The sequence below is a fragment of the Oncorhynchus mykiss genome, chromosome 8, assembly GCF_057628025.1.
Source record: "Oncorhynchus mykiss isolate SJ-2025 chromosome 8, ASM5762802v1, whole genome shotgun sequence".
NCBI lineage: Eukaryota > Metazoa > Chordata > Actinopteri > Salmoniformes > Salmonidae > Oncorhynchus > Oncorhynchus mykiss.
In genome coordinates this window covers 91,300,080-91,322,922 of record NC_143029.1, presented here as the reverse complement: position 1 = coordinate 91,322,922, position 22,843 = coordinate 91,300,080, and the positions used below count along the sequence as shown (strand labels likewise).

The following is a 22,843-nucleotide window of genomic DNA, read 5'->3' as shown; positions in this document are numbered from 1 at the left end:
AAAAATAGACTATGACGACTTGACCCATGACAACAAAAAAAAAATCCCATTCTAACTCTCGGGTCGGAGATCTACTGTTGTGCCATTTGTGACGAGGCTCATAGTAGGCTGATGGGTCAGATGTCATTTAGGCCTAGTTCTGTTTATGTTATGTAACAAGAAGGGATCACTCTGAGATAGGTATGGGTCAGAGAGGTACGGGTCAGATAGGTACGGGTCAGATAGGTACGGGTCAGATAGGTACGGGTCAGATAGGTACGGTCAGATAGGTACGGGTCAGAGAGGTACGGGTCAGAGAGGTACGGGTCAGATAGGTACGGGTCAGATAGGTACGGTCAGATAGGTACGGGTCAGAGAGGTACGGATCAGAGAGGTACGGGTCAGAGAGGTACGGATCAGAGAGGTACGGGTCAGAGAGGTACGGGTCAGAGAGGTACGGGTCAGAGAGGTACGGGTCAGATAGGTACGGTCAGAGAGGTACGGGTCAGAGAGGTACGGTCAGAGAGGTACGGGTCAGATAGGTACGGTCAGAGAGGTACGGGTCAAAGAGGTACGGGTCAGAGAGGTACGGGTCAGAGAGGTACGGGTCAGAGAGGTACGGATCAGAGAGGTATGGGTCAGAGAGGTACGGGTCAGAGAGGTATGGGTCATATAGGTACGGCTCAGATAGGTACGGGTCAGAGGTCTATAAGCCTGGACAGTAGGCCTATAGGTCAGAGGTATATAAGCCTGGAAGTAGGCCTATGGGTCAGAGGTTAGTGTCTGTCTCATTGGGTACAGGTCAGAGGTACAGGTCAGAGGTTATAAGCCTGGACAGGCTTATAACGTGCTTCTACACCTGCATTGCTTGCTGTTTGGGGTTTTAGGATGGGTTTCTGTACAGCACTTTGAGATATCAGCTGATGTCAGAAGGGCTTGATGAATACATTTGATTTGACGTGAGGCCAATCCTCTGGATTTGGATCCTCTTACCACCATAGCTGATGACTTGAATGGAAAGACACCAAACAGACTATTTCTCCATTTAAATTCAATCGACTCCCTGTCTTGTCCTCCTCTAACCAAACCACAGCCCTTTATTATAAGGCTTATAATAACCTGCTAAGGCTGTTACAATGTTATTTTCACTCAACTTGGGATGCCAAGTCCATATAGGTGGGTGTTTAAACAGAAATACAGGCATAAAAAAACTGAATCTTTGCACCTCAACAGATGAATAAACAAAACAGAGTCGAATATGGGAAATGGCGTGCTACAGCAGCATTTAAGTTCTAGAAAGAGCCCCTGGATTCCAGCGAGCAGAGAAAGCATACCGGTGGGGTCGGACGCAAGAGGAGGGGAGCCACGGCTGTTTAAAGTGTGTCTATATCGGGATGTGGATAAATATCACGGGGTCCACAGCTCTGAGTAATCACTCTAAACGTAGCTAGGCTACTTAATCTATCTGTAGCTGTTCACTGTTCAACTGCCTGACTGTGTGTCAGTGTCTGGCTGGCGCTGATATTATTGTTGAGAGTTGCAGAGAGAGCAGCGGTTAAGTTTTCCACTTGTCGCCATATCAGAGGGGTCTCTGTCCCCTGGATATATTTTCATAGCGGATTGACTGACAGGCAGCGTCCGTCAAACACCAGCGGGTTCTCTTCTCTCCAGCGCAGGGCCGCTTCGGGGAAACTATGGGGAAAGATTATTATAAAATCCTGGGGATAGTGAAAGGAGCGGCCGACGAGGATATCAAGAAGGCGTACAGAAAACAGGCTCTGAAATGGCACCCGGACAAAAACAAGGCGGCCAACGCCGAGGAGAAATTTAAGGAGATCGCCGAGGCATATGAAGTCCTCAGTGATCCGAAGAAAAGGGAGATATATGATCAGTATGGAGAGGAAGGTAGGATAATATGACATCCCACATTTCATTATTGTCTTCTTCTGGTTGTCATTTCACCCACCCCGGTCATTGAGCGCACACATCAAAAGGTGCGTGGAATATTATTGGCCATTATCCAATACAGACCGACATTTTAACCACACTGGTTAGAGAAGGCAACAGCGTTTCACTCTCATTTAATTTATTCGTAACATGTATTGTAATAAACCAATATGCTAGAATACAGCAAGTTACTATTTCCCTTCTTGTCGGGGTAGCGTATCAGTCTGCCCACAATATGCAGACATTGCTCTTGGTTGGTCAGAAATATATAACAGTAATTATTTCCAAATATATTGTCAGATTGTATTATTATTACTGTCAATTACAGTTGAACATGTCAGTATAGAGCTGTTTTGCAGCCCAAGGCATTAAAACCATTTCAATGGCAGATGGGAAAACAGCAGATTTGCCATGGTAGGAGGAATCCACTGACCTGGAGACATTCAGCTACAATGCCATGTGCTTATAAATGTATTCTTATGTGTATTGCGTATGTACAGTATATACCTGGATCAAATACTATGTACAGTATATACCTAGATCAAATACTACGTACATTATATACCTGGATCAAATACTATGTACAGTATATACCTGGATCAAATACTATAGACCTGGATCAAATACTATGTACAGTATATACCTAGATCAAATACTACGTACAGTATATACCTGGATCAAATACTATGTACAGTATATACCTGGATCAAATACTATAGACCTGGATCAAATACTATGTACAGTATATACCTGGATCAAATACTATGTACAGTATATACCTGGATCAAATACTATAGACCTGGATCAAATACTATGTACAGTATATACCTGGATCAAATACTATGTACAGTATAGACCTGGATCAAATACTATGTACAGTATATACCTGGATCAAATACTATGTACAGTATAGACCTAGATCAAATACTATGTACAGTATAGACCTGGATCAAATACTATGTACAGTATATACCTGGATCAAATACTATGTACAGTATATACCTGGATCAAATACTATGTACAGTATATACCTGGATCAAATACTATGTACAGTATATACCTGGATCAAATACTATGTACAGTATAGACCTGGATCAAATACTATGTACAGTATAGACCTGGATCAAATACTATGTACAGTATATACCTGGATCAAATACTATGTACAGTATAGACCTGGATCAAATACTATGTACAGTATATACCTGGATCAAATACTGTGCATGGCAAATATTCCAGCACATTGACTAGGACTTTTCGATTGGTCCCATTGACTAGGACTATTCGATTGGTCCCATTGACTAGGACTTTTCGATTGGTCCCATTAACTAAGACTATACCATTGGTCCCATTGACTAGGACTATACCATTGGTCCCATTGACTAGGACTATACCATTGGTCCCATTGACTAGGACTATTCCATTGGTCCCATTGACTAGGACTATTCGATTGGTCCCATTGACTAGGACTATTCGATTGGTCCCATTAACTAAGACTATACCATTGGTCCCATTGACTAGGACTATACCATTGGTCCCATTGACTAGAACTATACCATTGGTCCCATTGACTAGGACTATACCATTGGTCCCATTGACTAGGACTATACCATTGGTCCCATTGACTAGAACTATACCATTGGTCCCATTGACTAGGACTATACCATTGGTCCCATTGACTAGGACTATACCATTGGTCCCATTGACTAGGACTATACCATTGGTCCCATTGACTAGGACTATACCATTGGTCCCATTGACTAGGACTATACCATTGGTCCCATTGACTAGGACTATACCATTGGTCCCATTGACTAGGACTATACCATTGGTCCCATTGACTAGGACTATACCATTGGTCCCATTGACTAGGACTATACCATTGGTCCCATTGACTAGGACTATACCATTGGTCCCATTGACTAGGACTATACCAATGGTCCCATTGACTAGGACTATACCATTGGACCCATTGACTAGGACTATACCATTGGTCCCATTGACTAGGACTATACCAATGGTCCCATTGACTAGGACTATACCAATGGTCCCATTGACTAGGACTATAAATCAAATCATCAAATCAAATTTTATTTGTCACATACACATGGTTAGCAGATGTTAATGCGAGTGTAGCGAAATGCTTGTGCTTCTAGTTCCGACAATGCAGTAATAACCAACAAGTAATCTAACTAACAATTCCAAAACTACTGTCTTGTACACAGTGTAAGGGGATAAAGAATATGTACATAAGGATATATGAATGAGTGATGGTACAGAGCAGCATAGGCAAGATACAGTAGATGGTATCGAGTACAGTATATACATATGAGATGAGTATGTAAACAAAGTGGCATAGTTAAAGTGGCTAGTGATACATGTATTACATAAGGATACAGTCGATGATATAGAGTACAGTATATACGTATGCATATGAGATGAATAATGTAGGGTAAGTAACATTATATAAGGCAGCATTGTTTAAAGTGGCTAGTGATATATTTACATCATTTCCCATCAATTCCCATTATTAAAGTGGCTGGAGTTGAGTCAGAGTGTCAGTGTGTTGGCAGCAGCCACTCAATGTTAGTGGTGGCTGTTTACCATTGGTCCCATTGACTAGGACTATACCATTGGTCCCATTGACTAGGACTATACCATTGGTCCCATTGACTAGGACTATACCATTGGTCCCATTGACTAGGACTATACTATTGGTCCCATTGACTAGGACTATACCATTGGTCCCATTGACTAGGACTATACCATTGGTCCCATTGACTAGGACTATACCATTGGTCCCATTGACTAGGACTATACCATTGGTCCCATTGACTAGGACTATACCATTGGTCCCATTGACTAGGACTATACTATTGGTCCCATTGACTAGGACTATACCATTGGTCCCATTGACTAGGACTATACCATTGGTCCCATTGACTAGGACTATACCATTGGTCCCATTGACTAGGACTATACCATTGGTCCCATTGACTAGGACTATACCATTGGTCCCATTGACTAGGACTATACCAATGGTCCCATTGACTAGGACTATACCATTGGTCCCATTGACTAGGACTATACCATTGGTCCCATTGACTAGGACTATACCATTGGTCCCATTGACTAGGACTATATCATTGGTCCCATTGACTAGGACTATACCATTGGTCCCATTGACTAGGACTATACCATTGGTCCCATTGGCTAGGACTATACCATTGGTCCCATTGTAGGCAGCCGAGCAAACTCAAGTGAAGCGTTGGTGTCAAAGTAGTTGATGTAGCCTACATGTATGTACGTGACCCAGGTCTAGTAGCCTAGAATACAGCAAGTTATTAGCATTATCTGAATGGTTCCTGACTCCAGTGTCACTCAGGTCTCAAAAGAGCCTATCAATACATATCAGCATTATCTGTGAATACATACAAAAATTATCCATCAATACCTAGATAGCATTATCTATTGTTATCGGTATTATCTATCAATGCATAGGTTATCATCATGATCTATCAATACATATTAGCATTATCTATTGTTATCGGCATTGTCTATCAATACACAGGTTATCATTATAAATTCATACATATTAGCATTATATATCGATACACAAGTCATCAGCATTATCCATCAATACATAGATTATAAGCATTATCAGCAATACATAAATTATAAGCATTATCTATCAATGCATATATCAACATTATCTATAAATACATTAACTATCGGTGTTATCTATCAATGCATATCAGCATTATCTATCAATACATTACTATCTGTGTTATCTATCAATACATATCAGCATTATCTATCAATGCATATGTGATCAGCATTATCTATCAATACATGTAGGTTATCTGCATGATCTATAAATACAAAGGTTATCACCATTAGCTATCTATACGTAGGTTATCAGCATTATCCAAATTATGTCATTGTTTCCCAGCTGCTGTCACTCAGGTGTCAGTACATAATATGTTAAATGCAATGCATTATCTGAATGGTTGTTGACTCCAGTGTCATTTCCTGTCAGGTCTCAAAGGAGGTCCCAGTAGTGGTCCAGATGACCAGGGCAGCAACTTCACCTCCTACACATTCCACGGAGACCCCCATGCCACCTTCGCCACCTTCTTCGGCGGTGCCAACCCTTTCGAGATGTTCTTCGGGCGCAAGGCTAACGGGCGCGGTCCGGGCGGAGACGACGAGGACATGGACGTGGACGGCAACGACCCGTTCGGCTCCTTCACCTCGTTTAACCTCAACGGGTTCCCTCGGGACCGCCACGTGGGGCTGGGCGGGCAGCAGAGGAGGAAGCAGGACCCGGCCGTCCATCACGAGCTGCGGGTATCGCTGGAGGAAGTGTTTCATGGTTGCACCAAGAGGATGAAGATCAGCAGGAAGAGGATGAACCCTGACGGACGGACCATGAGGACGGAGGATAAGATTCTCACCATAGAGATTAAGAGAGGGTGGAAGGAGGGGACCAAGATCACGTTCCCCAGAGAAGGAGACGAGTCGCCCAATACCATCCCTGCTGATATCGTGTTCGTCATCAAGGACAAGCCCCACATGCACTTTAGAAGGGAGGGGTCGGACATCGTGTACCCGGTGAAAGTTAGTCTACGACAGGTGAGATGGGTTTTTGCTTGGCGGATCGTGGTGGGCCGCCTATTCAAAGTAATAGTAAGGGGAAACACTGCCAATAGAAAGTGGTTCAATGTGGAATAACATATTGATTTGGCTGGTTTAGATGCTGTACAACTGTATTTACAGTACCAGTCAAAAGTTTGGACACACCTACTCATTCCAGAGTTATTCTTTATTTTTACTATTGTCTACATTGTAGAATAATAGTGAAGATATCAAAACTATTAAATAACACATATGGAATCATGTAGTAACCAGAAAAGTGTTAAACAAATCAAAATATAATTTACATTTGAGATTCTTCAAAGTAGTCACCCTTTGCCTTGATGACAGCTTTGCACACTCTTGGCATTCTCTCAACCAGCTTCATGAGGTAGTCACCTGGAATGTGTTTCAATTAACAGGTGTGCCTTCTTAAAAGTTCATTTATGGAATTTCTTTCCTTCTTAATGCATTTGAGTCTATCTGTTGTGTTGTGACAAGGTAGGGGTGGTATACAGAAGATAGCCCTATTTGGTAAAAGACCAAGTCCATATTATGGCAAGAACAGCTCAAATAAGCAAAGAGACTTCAAACTTCAAGAACTTTGAACGCTTCTTCAAGTGCAGTCGCAAAACCCATCAAGCGCTATGATGAAACTGGCTCTCATGAGGACCGCCACAGGAAAGGAATACCCAGTTACCTCTGCTGCAGAGGATACGTTCATTAGAGTTAACTGCACCTCAAGGCTGTATAAGGGCTATTTGACCAAGAAGGAGAGTGATGGAGTGCTGCATCAGATGACCTGGCCTCCACAATCACCTGACCTCAACCCAATTGAGATGGTTTGGAATGAGTTGGACCACAGAGTGAAGGAAAAGCAGCCAACAAGTGCTCAGCGTAGGTGGGAACTCCTTCAAGAAAATAATTCTATGTGAAGCTGGTTGAGAGAATGCCAAGAGTGTGCAAAGCTGTCATCAAGGCAAAGGGTGGCTACTTGGAAGTATTGTGAGTATAAAATATATTTAGATTTGTTTAACAGTTTTAAAAAATATAAAGGTTAAATACAAAATATAAAACATTTGCAAATAAGAATTTCTTCCTAACTGACTTGCTTATTTAAATAAAGGTTGCATAATTTTTTTGTTCAAGAAAGGATTGTGTCGAGGCACAGATCTGGGGAAGAGTACCCAAAACATTTCTGCAGCATTGAAGGTCCCCAAGAACACAGTGGCCTCCATCATTCTTAAATGGAAGAAGTTTGGAAACACCAAGACTCTTCTTAGAGCTGGCCGCCTGGCCAAACTGAGCAATCGAAAAAGAAGGGCCTTGGTCAGGGAGGTGACCAAGAACCTGATGGTCACTCTGACAGAGCTCCAGAGTTCCTCTGTGGAGATGCGAGAACCTTCTAGAAGGACAACCATCACTGCAGCTCTCCACCAATCAGGCCTTTATGGTAGAGTAGCCAGATGAAAGCCACTCCTCAGTAAAAGGCACATGACAACCCACTTGGAGTTTGCCAAAAGGCACCTAAATGACTCAGACCATGAGAAACAAGATTCTCTGGTCTGATGAAAACAAAGTTTGAACTCTTTGGCCTGAATGCCAAGCGTCATGTCTGGAAGAAACCTGGCACCATCCCTATGGTGAAGCATGGTGGTGGCACCATCCCTATGGTGAAGCATGGTGGTGGCACCATCCCTATGGTGAAGCATGGTGGTGGCACCATCCCTATGGTGAAGCATGGTGGTGGCACCATCCCTATGGTGAAGCATGGTGGTGGCAGCATCCCTATGGTGAAGCATGGTGGTGGCACCATCCCTATGGTGAAGCATGGTGGTGGCACCATCCCTATGGTGAAGCATGGTGGTGGCACCATCCCTATGGTGAAGCATGGTGGTGGCAGCATCATGCTCTGGGGATGTTTTTCAGAGGCAGGAACTGGGAGACTAGTCAGGATCGAGGGAAAGATCCTTAAAGAAAACCTGCTCCAGAGCGCTCAGGACCTCAGACTGTGGTGAAGGTTCACCTTCCAACATGACAACAACTCTAAGCACACAGCCAAACTCGACTGACTTGTATTGTCACACGTAGAAGACTTGATGCTGTAATCGAAGCCAAAGGTGCTACAACAAAGTACTAAGTAAAGGGTCTGAAAAGTTATGTAAATTCAATTCAAGGGGCTTTATTGGCATGGGAAACATGTGTTAACATTGCCAAAGCAAGTGAGGTAGATAATATACAAAAGTGAAATAAACAATAAAAATTAACAGTAAACATTACACATACAGAAGTCTCTCCTCCTCTCCTCTCTCTCTCCTCATCATCTTCTCTCTCTCTCTGTCTCTCTGTCTCTCTCTCTCCTCCTCTCCTCTCTCTGTCTCCTCTCCCCTCTCTCTCTCTCTCCTCTCTCTCTCTCTCTCTCTCTCTCTCTCTGTCTCCTCTCCTCTCTCTCTCTCTCCTCTCTCTCGCTGTCTCCTCTCCTCTCTCTCTCTCTCTCTCTCCTCTCTCTCTCTCTCTCCTCCTCTCCTCTCTCTGTCTCCTCTCCCCTCTCTCTCTCTCTCCTCTCTCTCTCTCTCTCTGTCTCCTCTCCTCTCTCTCTCTCTCTCTCTCCTCTCTCTCTCTGTTCTCTCTCTCCTCTCTCTGTCTCCTCTCCTCTCTCTCTCTCTCTCTCTTTCCTCCTCTCCTCTCCTCTCTCTCCTCTCCTCTCTCTCTCTTTCCTCCTCTCCTCTCCACTCTCTCTCTCTCTCTGTCTCTCTCTTTCCTCCTCTCCTCTCCACTCTCTCTCTCTCTCTCTCTCTCTCTCTGTCTCTCTCTTTCCTCCTCTCCTCTCTCTGTCTCCTCTCCTCTCTCTCTCTCTCTCTCCTCTTCTCTTGTTATTCATGTAATGAAAAATAGCTTGATGTTAAATCGCAGCCTTGTTTATCAGTTTCTGCTTGAAGGAAAAGTCCTATTTTAGCAAAGCACCAAACCAGAAGAGCACATGTTCAATCTATCAAGGAAATCTAACCTCAAATCTGGAGGCGATTACAGACCAATCAGAGCTATAATATCTAGTTACAGTATCTTGTGGTTTGTGTGTGTGTGTGTGTGTGTGTTGTCCACTCTGCCAACATGTCATTAACTATGTGCCCTCTCCTTTACCTCTTCTAGTCGTTGTGTGGTTGCTCGGTGACCGTGTCTACGATAGACGGGAAGACGTGTAACATGAAGATCACGGATGTGATAAAACCAGGCATGAGACAGACTGTAGCAGGACAGGGCCTCCCCTTACCCAAGAACCCCGAGCAGAGAGGTGACCTGGTGGTGGAGTTTGACGTAAACTTTCCTGAGAGTCTCCCCAGCAACGCCAAGGATGTCCTGAAGAGGCATTTACCTGCTTCCTAGAAGAACAGACACACAGAGAGACACAGAGAGACAGAGAGACACGGAGAGACAGAGAGACATGGAGAGACAGAGAGACAGACACACAGAGAGACACGGAGAGACAGAGAGACATGGAGAGACAGAGAGACACGGAGAGACAGAGAGACACGGAGAGAAAGAGAGACAGACACACAGAGAGACAGAGACACACAGAGAGACAGAGAGACACGGAGAGACAGAGAGACACGGAGAGACAGAGAGACACGGAGAGACAGAGAGACACGGAGAGACACGGAGAGACAGAGAGACAGACACACAGAGAGACAGAGAGACACGGAGAGACAGAGAGACACGGAGAGACAGACACACAGAGAGACACGGAGAGACACGGAGAGACAGAGAGACACGGAGAGACAGAGAGACACGGAGAGACAGAGAGACACGGAGAGACAGAGAGACACGGAGAGACAGAGAGACACGGAGAGACAGAGAGACACGGAGAGACAGAGACACGGAGAGTCAGAGAGACACGGAGAGACAGAGAGACACGGAGAGAAAGAGAGACAGACACAGAGAGACAGAGACACACAGAGAGACAGAGACACACAGCAACAGAGACTCACAGAGAGACAGACACACATAGAGAGACAAAGACACCCAGCGATAGAGACACACAGAGAGACTGACACGGCGAGACAGAGAGACAGACACACAGAGAGAGACAGAGACACATAGCGATAGAGATACACAGAGAGACAGACACAGAGAGACAGAGAGAGAGAGAGAGAGAGAGACAGACACAAAGAGACAGAGAGAGAGACAGACACACACAGACAGACAGACAGGCACACACAGGGAGACAGAGAAACACAGAGACACACAGACTAACAGACAGACACATACCTGGTGGATAGAAAGTGTTGACATCAGGATGCAAGCTTACTCCTCTCTCCTCTAACCCTCTCTCTCTCTCTCCTCTTTCTTTCAACCTCCTCTCTCTCTCTCTCTCATCCTCCTCTCTCTCTCCTCTCTCTTTCAACCTCCTGTCTCCTCTTTCTCTCTCTCAACCTCCTCTCTCTCATCCTCTCTCTCCTCTTTTTAACAGTAAACATTACACATACAGAAGTCTCTCCTCCTCCTCACCTCTCTCTCTCTCTCCTCATCTTCTTCTTCTCTCTCTCTCTCTCCTCTCTCTTTCAACCTCCTCTGTCTCCTCTTTCTCTCTCCCAACCTACTCTCTCTCTCTCTCATCCTCATCTTTCTCTCTCATCTTCCTCGCTCTCTCCTCTCTCTTTCAACCTCCTCACTCTCCTCTTTTTTTCTCTCATCCTCTCTCTCCTCTTTTTAACAGTAAACATTACACATACAGAAGTCTCTCCTCCTCCTCACCTCTCTCTCTCTCTCCTCATCTTCTTCTTCTCTCTCTCTCTCTCCTCTCTCATTCAACCTCCTCTCTCCTCTTTCTCTCTCATCCTCCTCTCCCTCTCTCTCTCTCCTCTCTCTCTCTCATTCAACCTCCTCTCTCCTCTTTCTCTCTCATCCTCCTCTCCCTCTCTCTCTCTCCTCTCTCTCTCTCATTCAACCTCCTCTCTCCTCTTTCTCTCTCAACCTCCTCTCTCTCTCTCCTCTCTCATCCTCCTCTCCCTCTCTCTCTCTCCTCTCTCTCATCCTCCTCTCTCTCTCATTCTCCTATCTCTCTCTCTCCTCTCTCTCTCATCCTCCTCTCTCCTCACACGAGGACAATGATGACTGTTCACAGATCGAGGCCCTTTCTAAAGAATGTGCAATTCATATTTTTTATCTGTTTGGTTGTTTTGTCTAAATACCGTGCATGCTGCAAAGTCGATATACGTGGAAGTAAATGTGTTAATATTTGACAGTAAACATTTGATTATTTGGGTCCTTCCCACATTCACCTCATGTTCCTTTCTGTTATGTGTAATTTGATTTGGTGTGCGTCCCAAATGGAACCCTATTCTGTTCATAGTGCACTATGTAGGGAATAGGGCCCCATAGGACTCTGGTCTAAAGTAGTGCACTATATAGGGAATAGAGTTCTATAGGACTCTGGTCTAAAGTAGTGCACTATGTAGGGAATAGGGTGCCATAGGGCTCTGGTCTAAAGTAGTGCACTATATAGGGAATAGGGTTCCATAGGGCTCTGGTCTAAAGTAGTGCACTATATAGGGAATAGGGTTCCATAGGACTCTGGTCTAAAGTAGTGCACTATGTAGGGAATAGGGCCCCATAGGACTCTGGTCTAAAGTAGTGCACTATATAGGGAATAGGGTTCTATAGGACTCTGGTCTAAAGTAGTGCACTATGTAGGGAATAGGGCCCCATAGGACTCTGGTCTAAAGTAGTGCACTATGTAGGGAATAGGGCCCCATAGGACTCTGGTCTAAAGTAGTGCACTATATAGGGAATAGGGCCCCATAGGACTCTGGTCTAAAGTAGTGCACTATATATAGGGAATAGGGTGCCGATTGGGACTAGACATAGTGTGTGCCACGGAATGTAACATTGATGATATAATGTAACATTGATGATATACTGTAACATTGATGATATACTGTAACATTGATGATATACTGTAACATTGATGATATACTGTAACATTGATGATATACTGTAACATTGATGATATACTGTAACATTGATGATATAATGTAACATTGATGATATACTGTAACATTGATGATATACTGTAACATTGATGATATACTGTAACATTGATGATATACTGTAACATTGATGATATACTGTAACATTGATGATATACTGTAACATTGATGATATACTGTAACATTGATGATATACTGTAACATTGATGATATAATGTAACATTGATGATATACTGTAACATTGATGATATACTGTAACATTGATGATATACTGTAACATTGATGATATACTGTAACAACTGTAACATTGATTATATACTGTAACATTGATGATATACTGTAACATTGATGATATACTGTAACATTGATGATATACTGTATAATGTAACACAAGACAAAGATGTAGAGATCTGAGGACCGATGGGGTTTGTTCACAGAGTAAATGACGTGGTTTATACTGGCCCCATTGTTCTGGGGGAGATTCACATTAAATGTCCTGAGCCATTAATACAGCTGTAAAGTTCAAACAAAGTACTGTACATATTTTCATAATAAACATTTGTAACTCTGAAAGGCATACAGTACTTTACAAATAAAACATTTGGAAATCTCGTTTACACCTCGGAAAGAGCCACAATCATTTCAACACAAAACTCTGATGATATTTATTTTCAGGTTCTGTAACTACACTGTCTGAAGTATAATATAGTGTCAACACAGCCCAGTACAGGTCATGAGGAAATACATACAGCCTGTGTCTGTCTGTGTGTGTGTGTGTCTGTGTGTGTGTACGTCTGTCTGTGTGTCTGTCTGTGTGTGTGTGTCTGTCCGTGTGTGTGTACGTCTATCTGTGTCTGTCTGTTTGTCTGTCTGTCTGCCTGCCTGTGTGTGTGCGTGTGTGTGTGTGTGTGTGTCCAGCTGCAGTAACCAACGACTGGTTGTCTGTTCCTAACACATCAACAGTGTAACTAACACATCAACAGTGTAACTAACACATTAACAGTGTAACTAACACATAAACATTGTAACTAACACAGAGACGAGCCGTTCCCCCAGGAGACACCACATCACTCAGCCAGATTTATAGGAGCTAAGTGTGGTTAACTGATTATATATAGTACACCCTATTCCCTATATAGTGCACCCTATTCCCTATATAGTACACAATATTCCCTATATAGTGCACCCTATTCCCTATATAGTACACACTATTCCCTATATAGTGCACCCTATATAGTGCACCCTATTCCCTATATAGTACACACTATTCCCTATATAGTGCACCCTATTCCTTATATAGTGCACCCTATTCCCTATATAGTGCACCCTATTCCCTATATAGTACACACTATTCCCTATATAGTGCACCCTATATAGTGCACCCTATTCCTTATATAGTGCACCCTATTCCCTATATAGTGCACCCTATTCCCTATATAGTGCAGACCATTCCCTATATAGTGCACACTATTCCCTATATAGTGCACCCTATTCCCTATATAGTGTAGAACATTCCCTATATAGTGCACACTATTCCCTATATAGTGGACCCTATTCCCTATATAGAGCACCCTATTCCCTATATAGTGCACCCTATTCCCTATATAGTGCACACTATTCCCTATATAGTGCACCCTATTCCCTATCGAGGCGAGACCCAGATGCAGACACAGGAAGCAGGTGGTTGGAGTCTTATAGTGTTTATTAATCCAATGGGGGAAGGTCAGAGAATGGTCGTGGACGGACAAAAAGGTCAAAACCAGATGAATTGACATGATCCATTTTAAGGATTTGCTAATAAAACAATAGATACTTATAGGGCGAGGGGAGTTAAAATCAACACATTGCTGTACGCAGCAGTTGTAACAGTTGTAAGCACTTAGTAACAAAATGTGTCATTTGTATGTGTGTTGTTTCGAGTAAAGAACACGGGGTCTATGGCGCATATCTTTATGCCCCCACCAAGCCTCCTTTCCCCGCACAGCATATTGAGACAGAGTCGCTATTGTTGACCGCGGAGCAGCCTGTGTGTTTTATACAGTCGGAGAGACCGTGGAACAAGGAAGACACCGGGCCACACGGTCGTCACCTACCTGTTGAATATTACCTACTGTTTAATGATCGAGTCAGGTGTTGGGTTGACAACTTACTCACTGTCGGAGAACAAAGTCGAACCTGGGGATAAAGGATAGTCAGTCGAGTTTAGTCGAGGTAAAGGCGGAAGGAAGGAGGATTTGTGGAAGAGGTAGCCACTCCAATGTTTTAACCGGACAGACAGACAGACCACCGGATTTATCAACAGACCAGAAACAGATTTATTGACGCCGCCACACGATGCCTTTAGGACTGAGACGAAAGAAGAACAAGTCGAGGGAGAGCTCGAACCTGGTGGAGAATGAGGAGGTCGGTGGACACACCGGTGGGCGCTCCGTGAAGTCGACCGTAAACGGAGCGGGGCTCCCACCGCCACCTGCCAACCGGCGGCCCAAACTAGTGTTCCACACTCAGCTCGCCCACGGCAGCCCCACGGGAAGGATCGAGGGATTTAATAACGTCAAAGAACTCTACGGGAAAATAGCTGATACGTTCAATTTAAGTCAACCGGAGGTAGGTTTTTTTTAACAACTTTTGTAGTTCTAGACCAGTGGTCACCTACCTTTTCTGTGTCAAGGTCCATTTCTGAGGTGAAATACAAGCTGAGATCTACCGCTCAGATATTTAAAAAAAACATGACTTGATGAAGCCTACGCAACATTCACCAATTAAAACAGTTCTTTATCAGTGAGTTTTGTGCAGCAGGCTACAAGCCCAATACATTATCACTGCATATTGGCTATGCTTGAATTGTTCTTCTCAGACCATTTTGAAATGATCGTTTAGATTATGTAGATATATGATCACACTTCAGTCTTCCAGCTGGTGGCGAAACTCAAGTCGAACTGCATTATTTCTGACTCGTGCACTAATTCATGTTGTTACTCCTATGACCAGAGAAAGTGAAATATTCAGCGATATTAAACAAAGACACAATCCGATAATAATAACAACGGAAGTTTATCGGAACACTGGCCAGCGGTATGATACATGCACTTGACTTGCTCTCTGGGCCTGTCTCGGAGGCGGAAGTCTACCTTCAGACTCGTGAAATGTTTCAACATGGGAACACTGTACCTTCCCTGCGCGTGGCCTGCTAAATCAAGTGCACCTGCCGTTAACAACGCGAAACGAATAGTACAAATAGGAGGCTTTATCGTTGTTGTTTTTTTAACTAAAATGTTTGGTGATCGACTAGAATGCCTTGGAGACCGACCAGTCGATTGCCTTGGAGACCGACCAGTCGATTGCCTTGGAGACCGACCAGTCGATTGCCTTGGAGACCGACCAGTCGATTGCCTTGGAGACCGACCAGTCGATTGCCTTGGAGACCGACCAGTCGATTGCCTTGGAGACCGACCAGTCGATTGCCTTGGAGACCGACCAGTCGATTGCCTTGGAGACCGACCAGTCGATTACCTTGGAGACCGACCAGTCGATTGCGATCGACCGGGTGGTGACCACTGTTCTAGACAGATACAAACAAATGCCAGGCCAGTTTAGTGGCCGCGGCGCAAGGTCCGAGCACGGCCAGAACCCCACACCCTTCATGCTATATTTAATGAATCATTCCACCCATGAGGTCAAAAGAGCGCGATTTGGTCATTTGACTGCAGGAAAGGGCTACGCAATAAGGCTCGAGGGGGTTTGGTATATGGCCAATATACCACTGCTAAGGGCTGTTCTTAAGCATGACGCAACACAGAGTACCTGGATATTGCCCCATAGCCGCAATATAGTGGCCATATACCACAAACCCCCGTGGTGCCTTATTGCTATGATAAACTGGTTACCAAAGTATTTAGAACAGTAAAAATTCTTTTTTTGGTCTGATATACATTGGCTTTCAGCCAATCAGCATTCAGGGCTCGAACCACCTGGTTTATTATACATGACGCTGAGAGAAAAATGTCCTGTTTTAAAACTCAGTAATTCTTAAAAGATGGGACAATTTCAACTTTCTTTCCACAAATATTTGTCTTGATTTTGATAGACCAAAGTATCAGCTGTCACACCATGACCACCTTGTCATCTACAAGACCCTGCTAGGTAAAGTCCCCCCTTATCTCAGCTCGCTGGTCACCATAGCATCTCCCACCTGTAGCACGCGCTCCAGCAGGTATATCTCTCTAGTCACCCCCAAAACCAATTCTTTCTTTGCCGCCTTTCCTTCCAGTTCTCTGCTGCCAATGACTGGAACGAACTACAAAAATCTCTGAAACTGGAAACACTTATCTCCCTCACTAGCTTTAAGCACCAACTGTCAGAGCAGCTCACAGATTACTGCACCTGTATATAGCCCACCTATAATTTAGCCCAAACAACTACCTCTTTCCCAACTGTATTAAATTTATTTATTTATTTTGCTCCTTTGCACCCCATTATTTTTATTTCTACTTTGCACATTCTTCCATTGCAAAACTACCATTCCAGTGTTTTACTTGCTATATTGTATTTACTTCGCCACCATGGCCTTTTTTTGCCTTTAACTCCCTTATCTCACCTCATTTGCTCACATTGTATATAGACTTGTTTCCACTGTATTATTGACTGTATGTTGTGTTTATTCCATGTGTAACTCTGTGTCGTTGTATGTGTCGAACCGGTTTGCTTAATCTTGGCCAGGTCGCAGTTGTAAATGAGAACTTGTTCTCAACTTGCCTACCTGGTTAAATAAAGGTGAAATAAAAAATGTGATAGAATAACCCCCAACTTTAGTACTAATTTCCCCATAAAATGCAACGATCTGGATTTATTTCAACTACGTCAGAACCACACCCAAAAGGCATGCAAATTGAATTATCCAACAAGTGTTTAAAGGCATTGATTGTTTTAATTCTAATATTAGATTATTCAAATATGTAATACATATCTCCAAACTTATTTTTGCTTTGTTTTGTAGCGCGATGAAATTCGTTAGCATTTTAGCACGTTTTAGATTTAGAACATAAAATATTTATAAAGTAAACATTAGGCTTATGTAACCGATGTGAAATGGCTAGCTAGTTAGCCGTGGTGCACGTTAATAGCTTTTCAATCGGTGACGTCACTCGCTCTGAGACCTTGAAGTAGTTGTTCCCCCCTTAAGGGGTCCTTAAGGGTATAGGTGGCCTTGCTCATTCCTGATTAATTTAGGATTTTAGAAAAATATAACAGAGTTGACCAAATCAACGGACACATCTTGTAGGAATCACAGTTTTGAGAGAAATATTATTTAAAGTCACAGGGGGCTATTGCAAGAAACTACATATGATCATTGTTCAGTTAATATCCATTATTGTCCGTTTTTAGAATTTTTAACACTTTTTTTTGGAGAGTTTGAAATTGGGATCCTTTGCTCCAGACAAGGGCATTTCCAGGCATAGAGCCAACATGGAACTGAATAATATTCAAAGTATTTTAAAAATTCCCCTAAAAGTACAGAGCCTTTAGAAAGTAGTCAGTCCCCTTGACTTATTCCACATTTTTCAGCCTGAATTCAAAATAGATTAATCATCTGTTTTTCTCTCACCCATCTACACACAATACCACATAATAACAAAGTGAAAACATGTTTTTTAAATTTAGTTATTTTAGCAAATGTATTGAAAATGAAATACAGAAATATCTAATTTATTTCATCAACCCTGGTTGACAGAATGCCAAGAGTTTGCAAAGCTGTCATCAAGGCAAAGGGCGGCCACTTTGAAGAATATAAAACATAAAATATATTTTAATTTAACACTTTTTTACTTACTACATGATTCCATATGTGTTATTTCATAGTTTTGATATCTTCACTATTATCCTACAATGTAGAAAATAGTAAAAAAAATACAGAAAAACCCTGGAATGAGTAGGTGTGTCCAAACTTTGGACTGGTGCTATAAGTGTTCACTCCCATAAGTCGATACATGTTAGAATCACCTTTGGCAGCGATTACAGCTGTTGAGTCTTTCTGGGTGAGTCTCTAAGAGCTTTGCACACCTGGATTGTGTGACATTTGCTCATTAATCTTTTAAACATTCTTCAAACTCGGTCAAATTGGTTGTGGATCATTGCTAGACAACTATTTTCAGGTCTTGCAGGTGTATCTGACGTGTACAGGTGTATCTGAGGTTTTACTGGATGGGATAACACCAGTCACAGGTGTATCTGACATGTACAGGTGTATCTGAGGTTTTACTGGGTGGGATAACACCAGTCACAGGTGTATCTGAGGTTTTACTGGATGGGATAACACCAGTCACAGGTGTATCTGAGGTTTTACTGGATGGGATAACACCAGTCACAGGTGTATCTGAGGTTTTACTGGATGGGATAACACCAGTCACAGGTGTATCTGACATGTACAGGTGTATCTGAGGTTTTACTGGATGGGATAACACCAGTCACAGGTGTATCTGATGTGTACAGGTGTATCTGAGGTTTTACTGGATGGGATAACACCAGTCACAGGTGTATCTGAGGTTTTACTGGATGGGATAACACCAGTCACAGGTGTATCTGATGTGTACAGGTGTATCTGAGGTTTTACTGGATGGGATAACACCAGTCACAGGTGTATCTGATGTGTACAGGTGTATCTGAGGTTTTACTGGATGGGATAACACCAGTCACAGGTGTATCTGAGGTTTTACTGGATGGGATAACACCAGTCACAGTTGTATCTGAGGTTTTACTGGATGGGATAACACCAGTCACAGGTGTATCTGAGGTTTTAGGGTTGTACCTACAGGTGGGCTGTGGTCTCTGTTTACACTACAGGACCAGAAGTATGTGGACACCTGCTCTTCGAACATCTCATTCCAAAATTATGGGCTTTCATTTGCAGTTGGTCCCCCCTTTGCTGATATAACAGCCTCCACTCTTCTGGGAAGGCTTTCCCCTAGATGTTGGAACATTGCTGCGGAGACTTGCTTCCATTCAGCCACAAGAGCATTAGTGAGGTTGGGCATTGATGTTGGGCGATTAGGCCTGGTGTTCGATGGGGTTGAGGTCAGGGCTCTGTGCAGGCCAGTCAAGTTCTTCCATGCCGATCGCAACAAACCATTTTCGCATGGACCTCGCTTTCTGAACGGGGACATTGTCATGCTGAAACAGGAAAAGGCCTTCCCCAAACTGTTACCACAAAGTTGGAAGCACAGAATCGTCTAGAATGTCATCGTATGCTGTAGCGTTAAGATTTCCCTTCACTGGAACGAAGGGACCCGAATCATGAAAAACATCCCCAGACCATTATTCCGCCTCCACCAAACTTTACAGTTGGCTATGCATTGGAGCAGGTAGCGTTCTCCTGGCATTCGCCAAACCCAGATTCGTCCGTCGGACTGCCAGATAGTGAAGCGTGGTTCATCCCACCAGAGAACCCGTTTACACTGCTCCAGAGTCCAATTGCTTCACACCACTCCAGCCAACGCATGGCATTGTGTGCAGCTGCTCAGCCATGGAAACCCATTTCATGAAGCTCCCGACGAACAGTTATTGTGCTGATGTTGCTTCCAGAGGCAGTTTGGAACTCTGTAGTGAGTGTTGCAACAGAGGACAGAAGATTTTTTACTCGTGTGGCCTACCACTTCACGGCTGAGCCGTTGTTGCTCCAAGACGTTCCCACTTCATAATAACAGCAATTACAGTTGACCGGGGGGCAGCTCTAGCAGGGCAGAAATGTGACAAACTGACTTGTTGGAAACGTGGCATCCTATGACGATGCCACACAGTCACCGAGCTCTTCAGTAAGACCATTACACTGCCAATGTTTGTCTATGGAGATTGCATGGCCGTGTGCTCCATTTTATACACCTGTCATCAACGGGTGAAGCTGAAATAGCCGAATCCACTAATTTCAAGGGGTGTCCACATACTTTTGTATATATAGTGTCATTACCTATCTGTACTATTAGCCAGGGTTAGGGCTCACCAAGTCATTTGGTTAAAGTTTGAATATTCAAGCTGCCTTCCTTCCTTTGGACAGATGACACTTGTTTTCTTTACTTTATTGGTCAATGGATTACAGTGTGCTTTTCTTCTACACTGAGAGAGAGACCCGGTGTTAACACTGAGAGACCTGGTGTTAATACTGAGAGAGACCTGGTGTTAATACTGAGAGACCTGGTGTTAACACTGAGAGAGACCTGGTGTTAATACTGAGAGAGACCTGGTGTTAATACTGAGAGAGACCTGGTGTTAATACTGAGAGACCTGGTGTTAACACTGAGAGAGACCTGGTGTTAATACTGAGAGAGACCTGGTGTTAATACTGAGAGACCTGGTGTTAACACTGAGAGAGACCTGGTGTTAATACTGAGAGACCTGGTGTTAATACTGAGATACCTGGTGTTAATACTGAGAGACCTGGTGTTAATACTGAGAGACCTGGTGTTAATACTGAGAGAGAGACCTGGTGTTAATACTGAGAGAGACCTGGTGTTAATACTGAGAGACCTGGTGTTAACACTGAGAGACCTGGTGTTAATACTGAGAGAGACCTGGTGTTAATACTGAGAGAGACCTGATGTTAATACTGAGAGAGACCTGGTGTTAATACTGAGAGACCTGGTGTTAACACTGAGAGATACCTGGTGTTAACACTGAGAGAGACCTGGTGTTAATACTGAGAGAGACCTGGTGTTAATACTGAGAGACCTGGTGTTAATACTGAGATACCTGGTGTTAATACTGAGAGACCTGGTGTTAATACTGAGAGACCTGGTGTTAATACTGAGAGAGAGACCTGGTGTTAATACTGAGAGAGACCTGGTGTTAATACTGAGAGACCTGGTGTTAACACTGAGAGACCTGGTGTTAATACTGAGAGAGACCTGGTGTTAATACTGAGAGAGACCTAGTGTTAATACTGAGAGAGACCTGGTGTTAATACTGAGAGAGAGACCTGGTGTTAATACTGAGAGAGAGACCTGGTGTTAATACTGAGAGAGAGACCTGGTGTTAATACTGAGAGAGACCTGGTGTTAATACTGAGAGAGAGACCTGGTGTTAATACTGAGAGAGAGAGAGAGACCTGGTGTTAATACTGAGAGAGAGACCTGGTGTTAATACTGAGAGAGACCTGGTGTTAATACTGAGAGAGACCTGGTGTTAATACTGAGAGAGACCTGGTGTTAATACTGAGAGAGACCTGGTGTTAATACTGAGAGAGACCTGGTGTTAATACTGAGAGAGACCTGGTGTTAATACTGAGAGAGACCTGGTGTTAATACTGAGAGAGACCTGGTGTTAATACTGAGAGAGACCTGGTGTTAATACTGAGAGAGAGACCTGGTGTTAATACTGAGAGAGACCTGGTGTTAATACTGAGAGAGACCTGGTGTTAATACTGAGAGAGACCTGGTGTTAATACTGAGAGAGACCTGGTGTTAATACTGAGAGAGACCTGGTGTTAATACTGAGAGAGACCTGGTGTTAACACTGAGAGAGAGACCTGGTGTTAATACTGAGAGAGAGACCTGGTGTTAATACTGAGAGACCTGGTGTTAATACTGAGAGAGACCTGGTGTTAATACTGAGAGAGACCTGGTGTTAATACTGAGAGAGAGACCTGGTGTTAATACTGAGAGAGAGACCTGGTGTTAATACTGAGAGAGACCTGGTGTTAATACTGAGAGAGAGACCTGGTGTTAATACTGAGAGAGAGAGAGAGACCTGGTGTTAATACTGAGAGAGAGACCTGGTGTTAATACTGAGAGAGACCTGGTGTTAATACTGAGAGAGACCTGGTGTTAATACTGAGAGAGACCTGGTGTTAATACTGAGAGAGACCTGGTGTTAATACTGAGAGAGACCTGGTGTTAATACTGAGAGAGACCTGGTGTTAATACTGAGAGAGACCTGGTGTTAATACTGAGAGAGACCTGGTGTTAATACTGAGAGAGACCTGGTGTTAATACTGAGAGAGAGACCTGGTGTTAATACTGAGAGAGACCTGGTGTTAATACTGAGAGAGACCTGGTGTTAATACTGAGAGAGGCCTGGTGTTAATACTGAGAGAGACCTGGTGTTAATACTGAGAGAGACCTGGTGTTAACACTGAGAGAGAGACCTGGTGTTAATACTGAGAGAGAGACCTGGTGTTAATACTGAGAGAGACCTGGTGTTAATACTGAGAGAGACCTGGTGTTAATACTGAGAGAGACCTGGTGTTAATACTGAGAGACCTGGTGTTAATACTGAGAGAGACCTGGTGTTAATACTGAGAGAGACCT

At 43.4% G+C, this 22,843-nt stretch overlaps 2 protein-coding genes across 2 annotated transcripts in view; both read left to right on the top strand.

Moving 5' to 3' along the window:
• The first annotated feature begins 1,192 nt into the window (after positions 1-1,192).
• LOC110530869 (dnaJ homolog subfamily B member 4) lies at positions 1,193-13,171 on the top strand. The gene is made up of 3 exons (XM_036986710.2): positions 1,193-1,884; positions 5,966-6,561; positions 9,712-13,171. Exons 1-3 carry the CDS (start codon positions 1,674-1,676, stop codon positions 9,943-9,945), a joined length of 1,041 nt encoding a protein of 346 aa, XP_036842605.1. The 5' UTR covers positions 1,193-1,673; the 3' UTR covers positions 9,946-13,171.
• Positions 13,172-14,238: 1,067 nt separating this feature from the next.
• LOC110530871 (PDZ domain-containing protein GIPC1) overlaps positions 14,239-22,843 on the top strand; it is a 42,869-nt gene continuing 34,264 nt past the window's right edge. Inside the window, exon 1 of the mRNA XM_036986709.2 lies at positions 14,239-15,155. Coding sequence (XP_036842604.2) covers positions 14,883-15,155 — 273 coding nt within the window. The 5' untranslated portion in view covers positions 14,239-14,882. The remainder of the gene's footprint in view (positions 15,156-22,843) is intronic.

Bases quoted from the DNA above. Each gene is read 5' to 3' on its own strand.
- LOC110530869 (XM_036986710.2), top strand. From the start codon at position 1,674: ATGGGGAAAGATTATTATAAAATCCTGGGGATAGTGAAAGGAGCGGCC. The intron at 1,885-5,965 runs GTAGGATAATAT...ATTTCCTGTCAG, and splicing joins TGATCAGTATGGAGAGGAAG to GTCTCAAAGGAGGTCCCAGT. The intron at 6,562-9,711 runs GTGAGATGGGTT...TACCTCTTCTAG, and splicing joins TGAAAGTTAGTCTACGACAG to TCGTTGTGTGGTTGCTCGGT.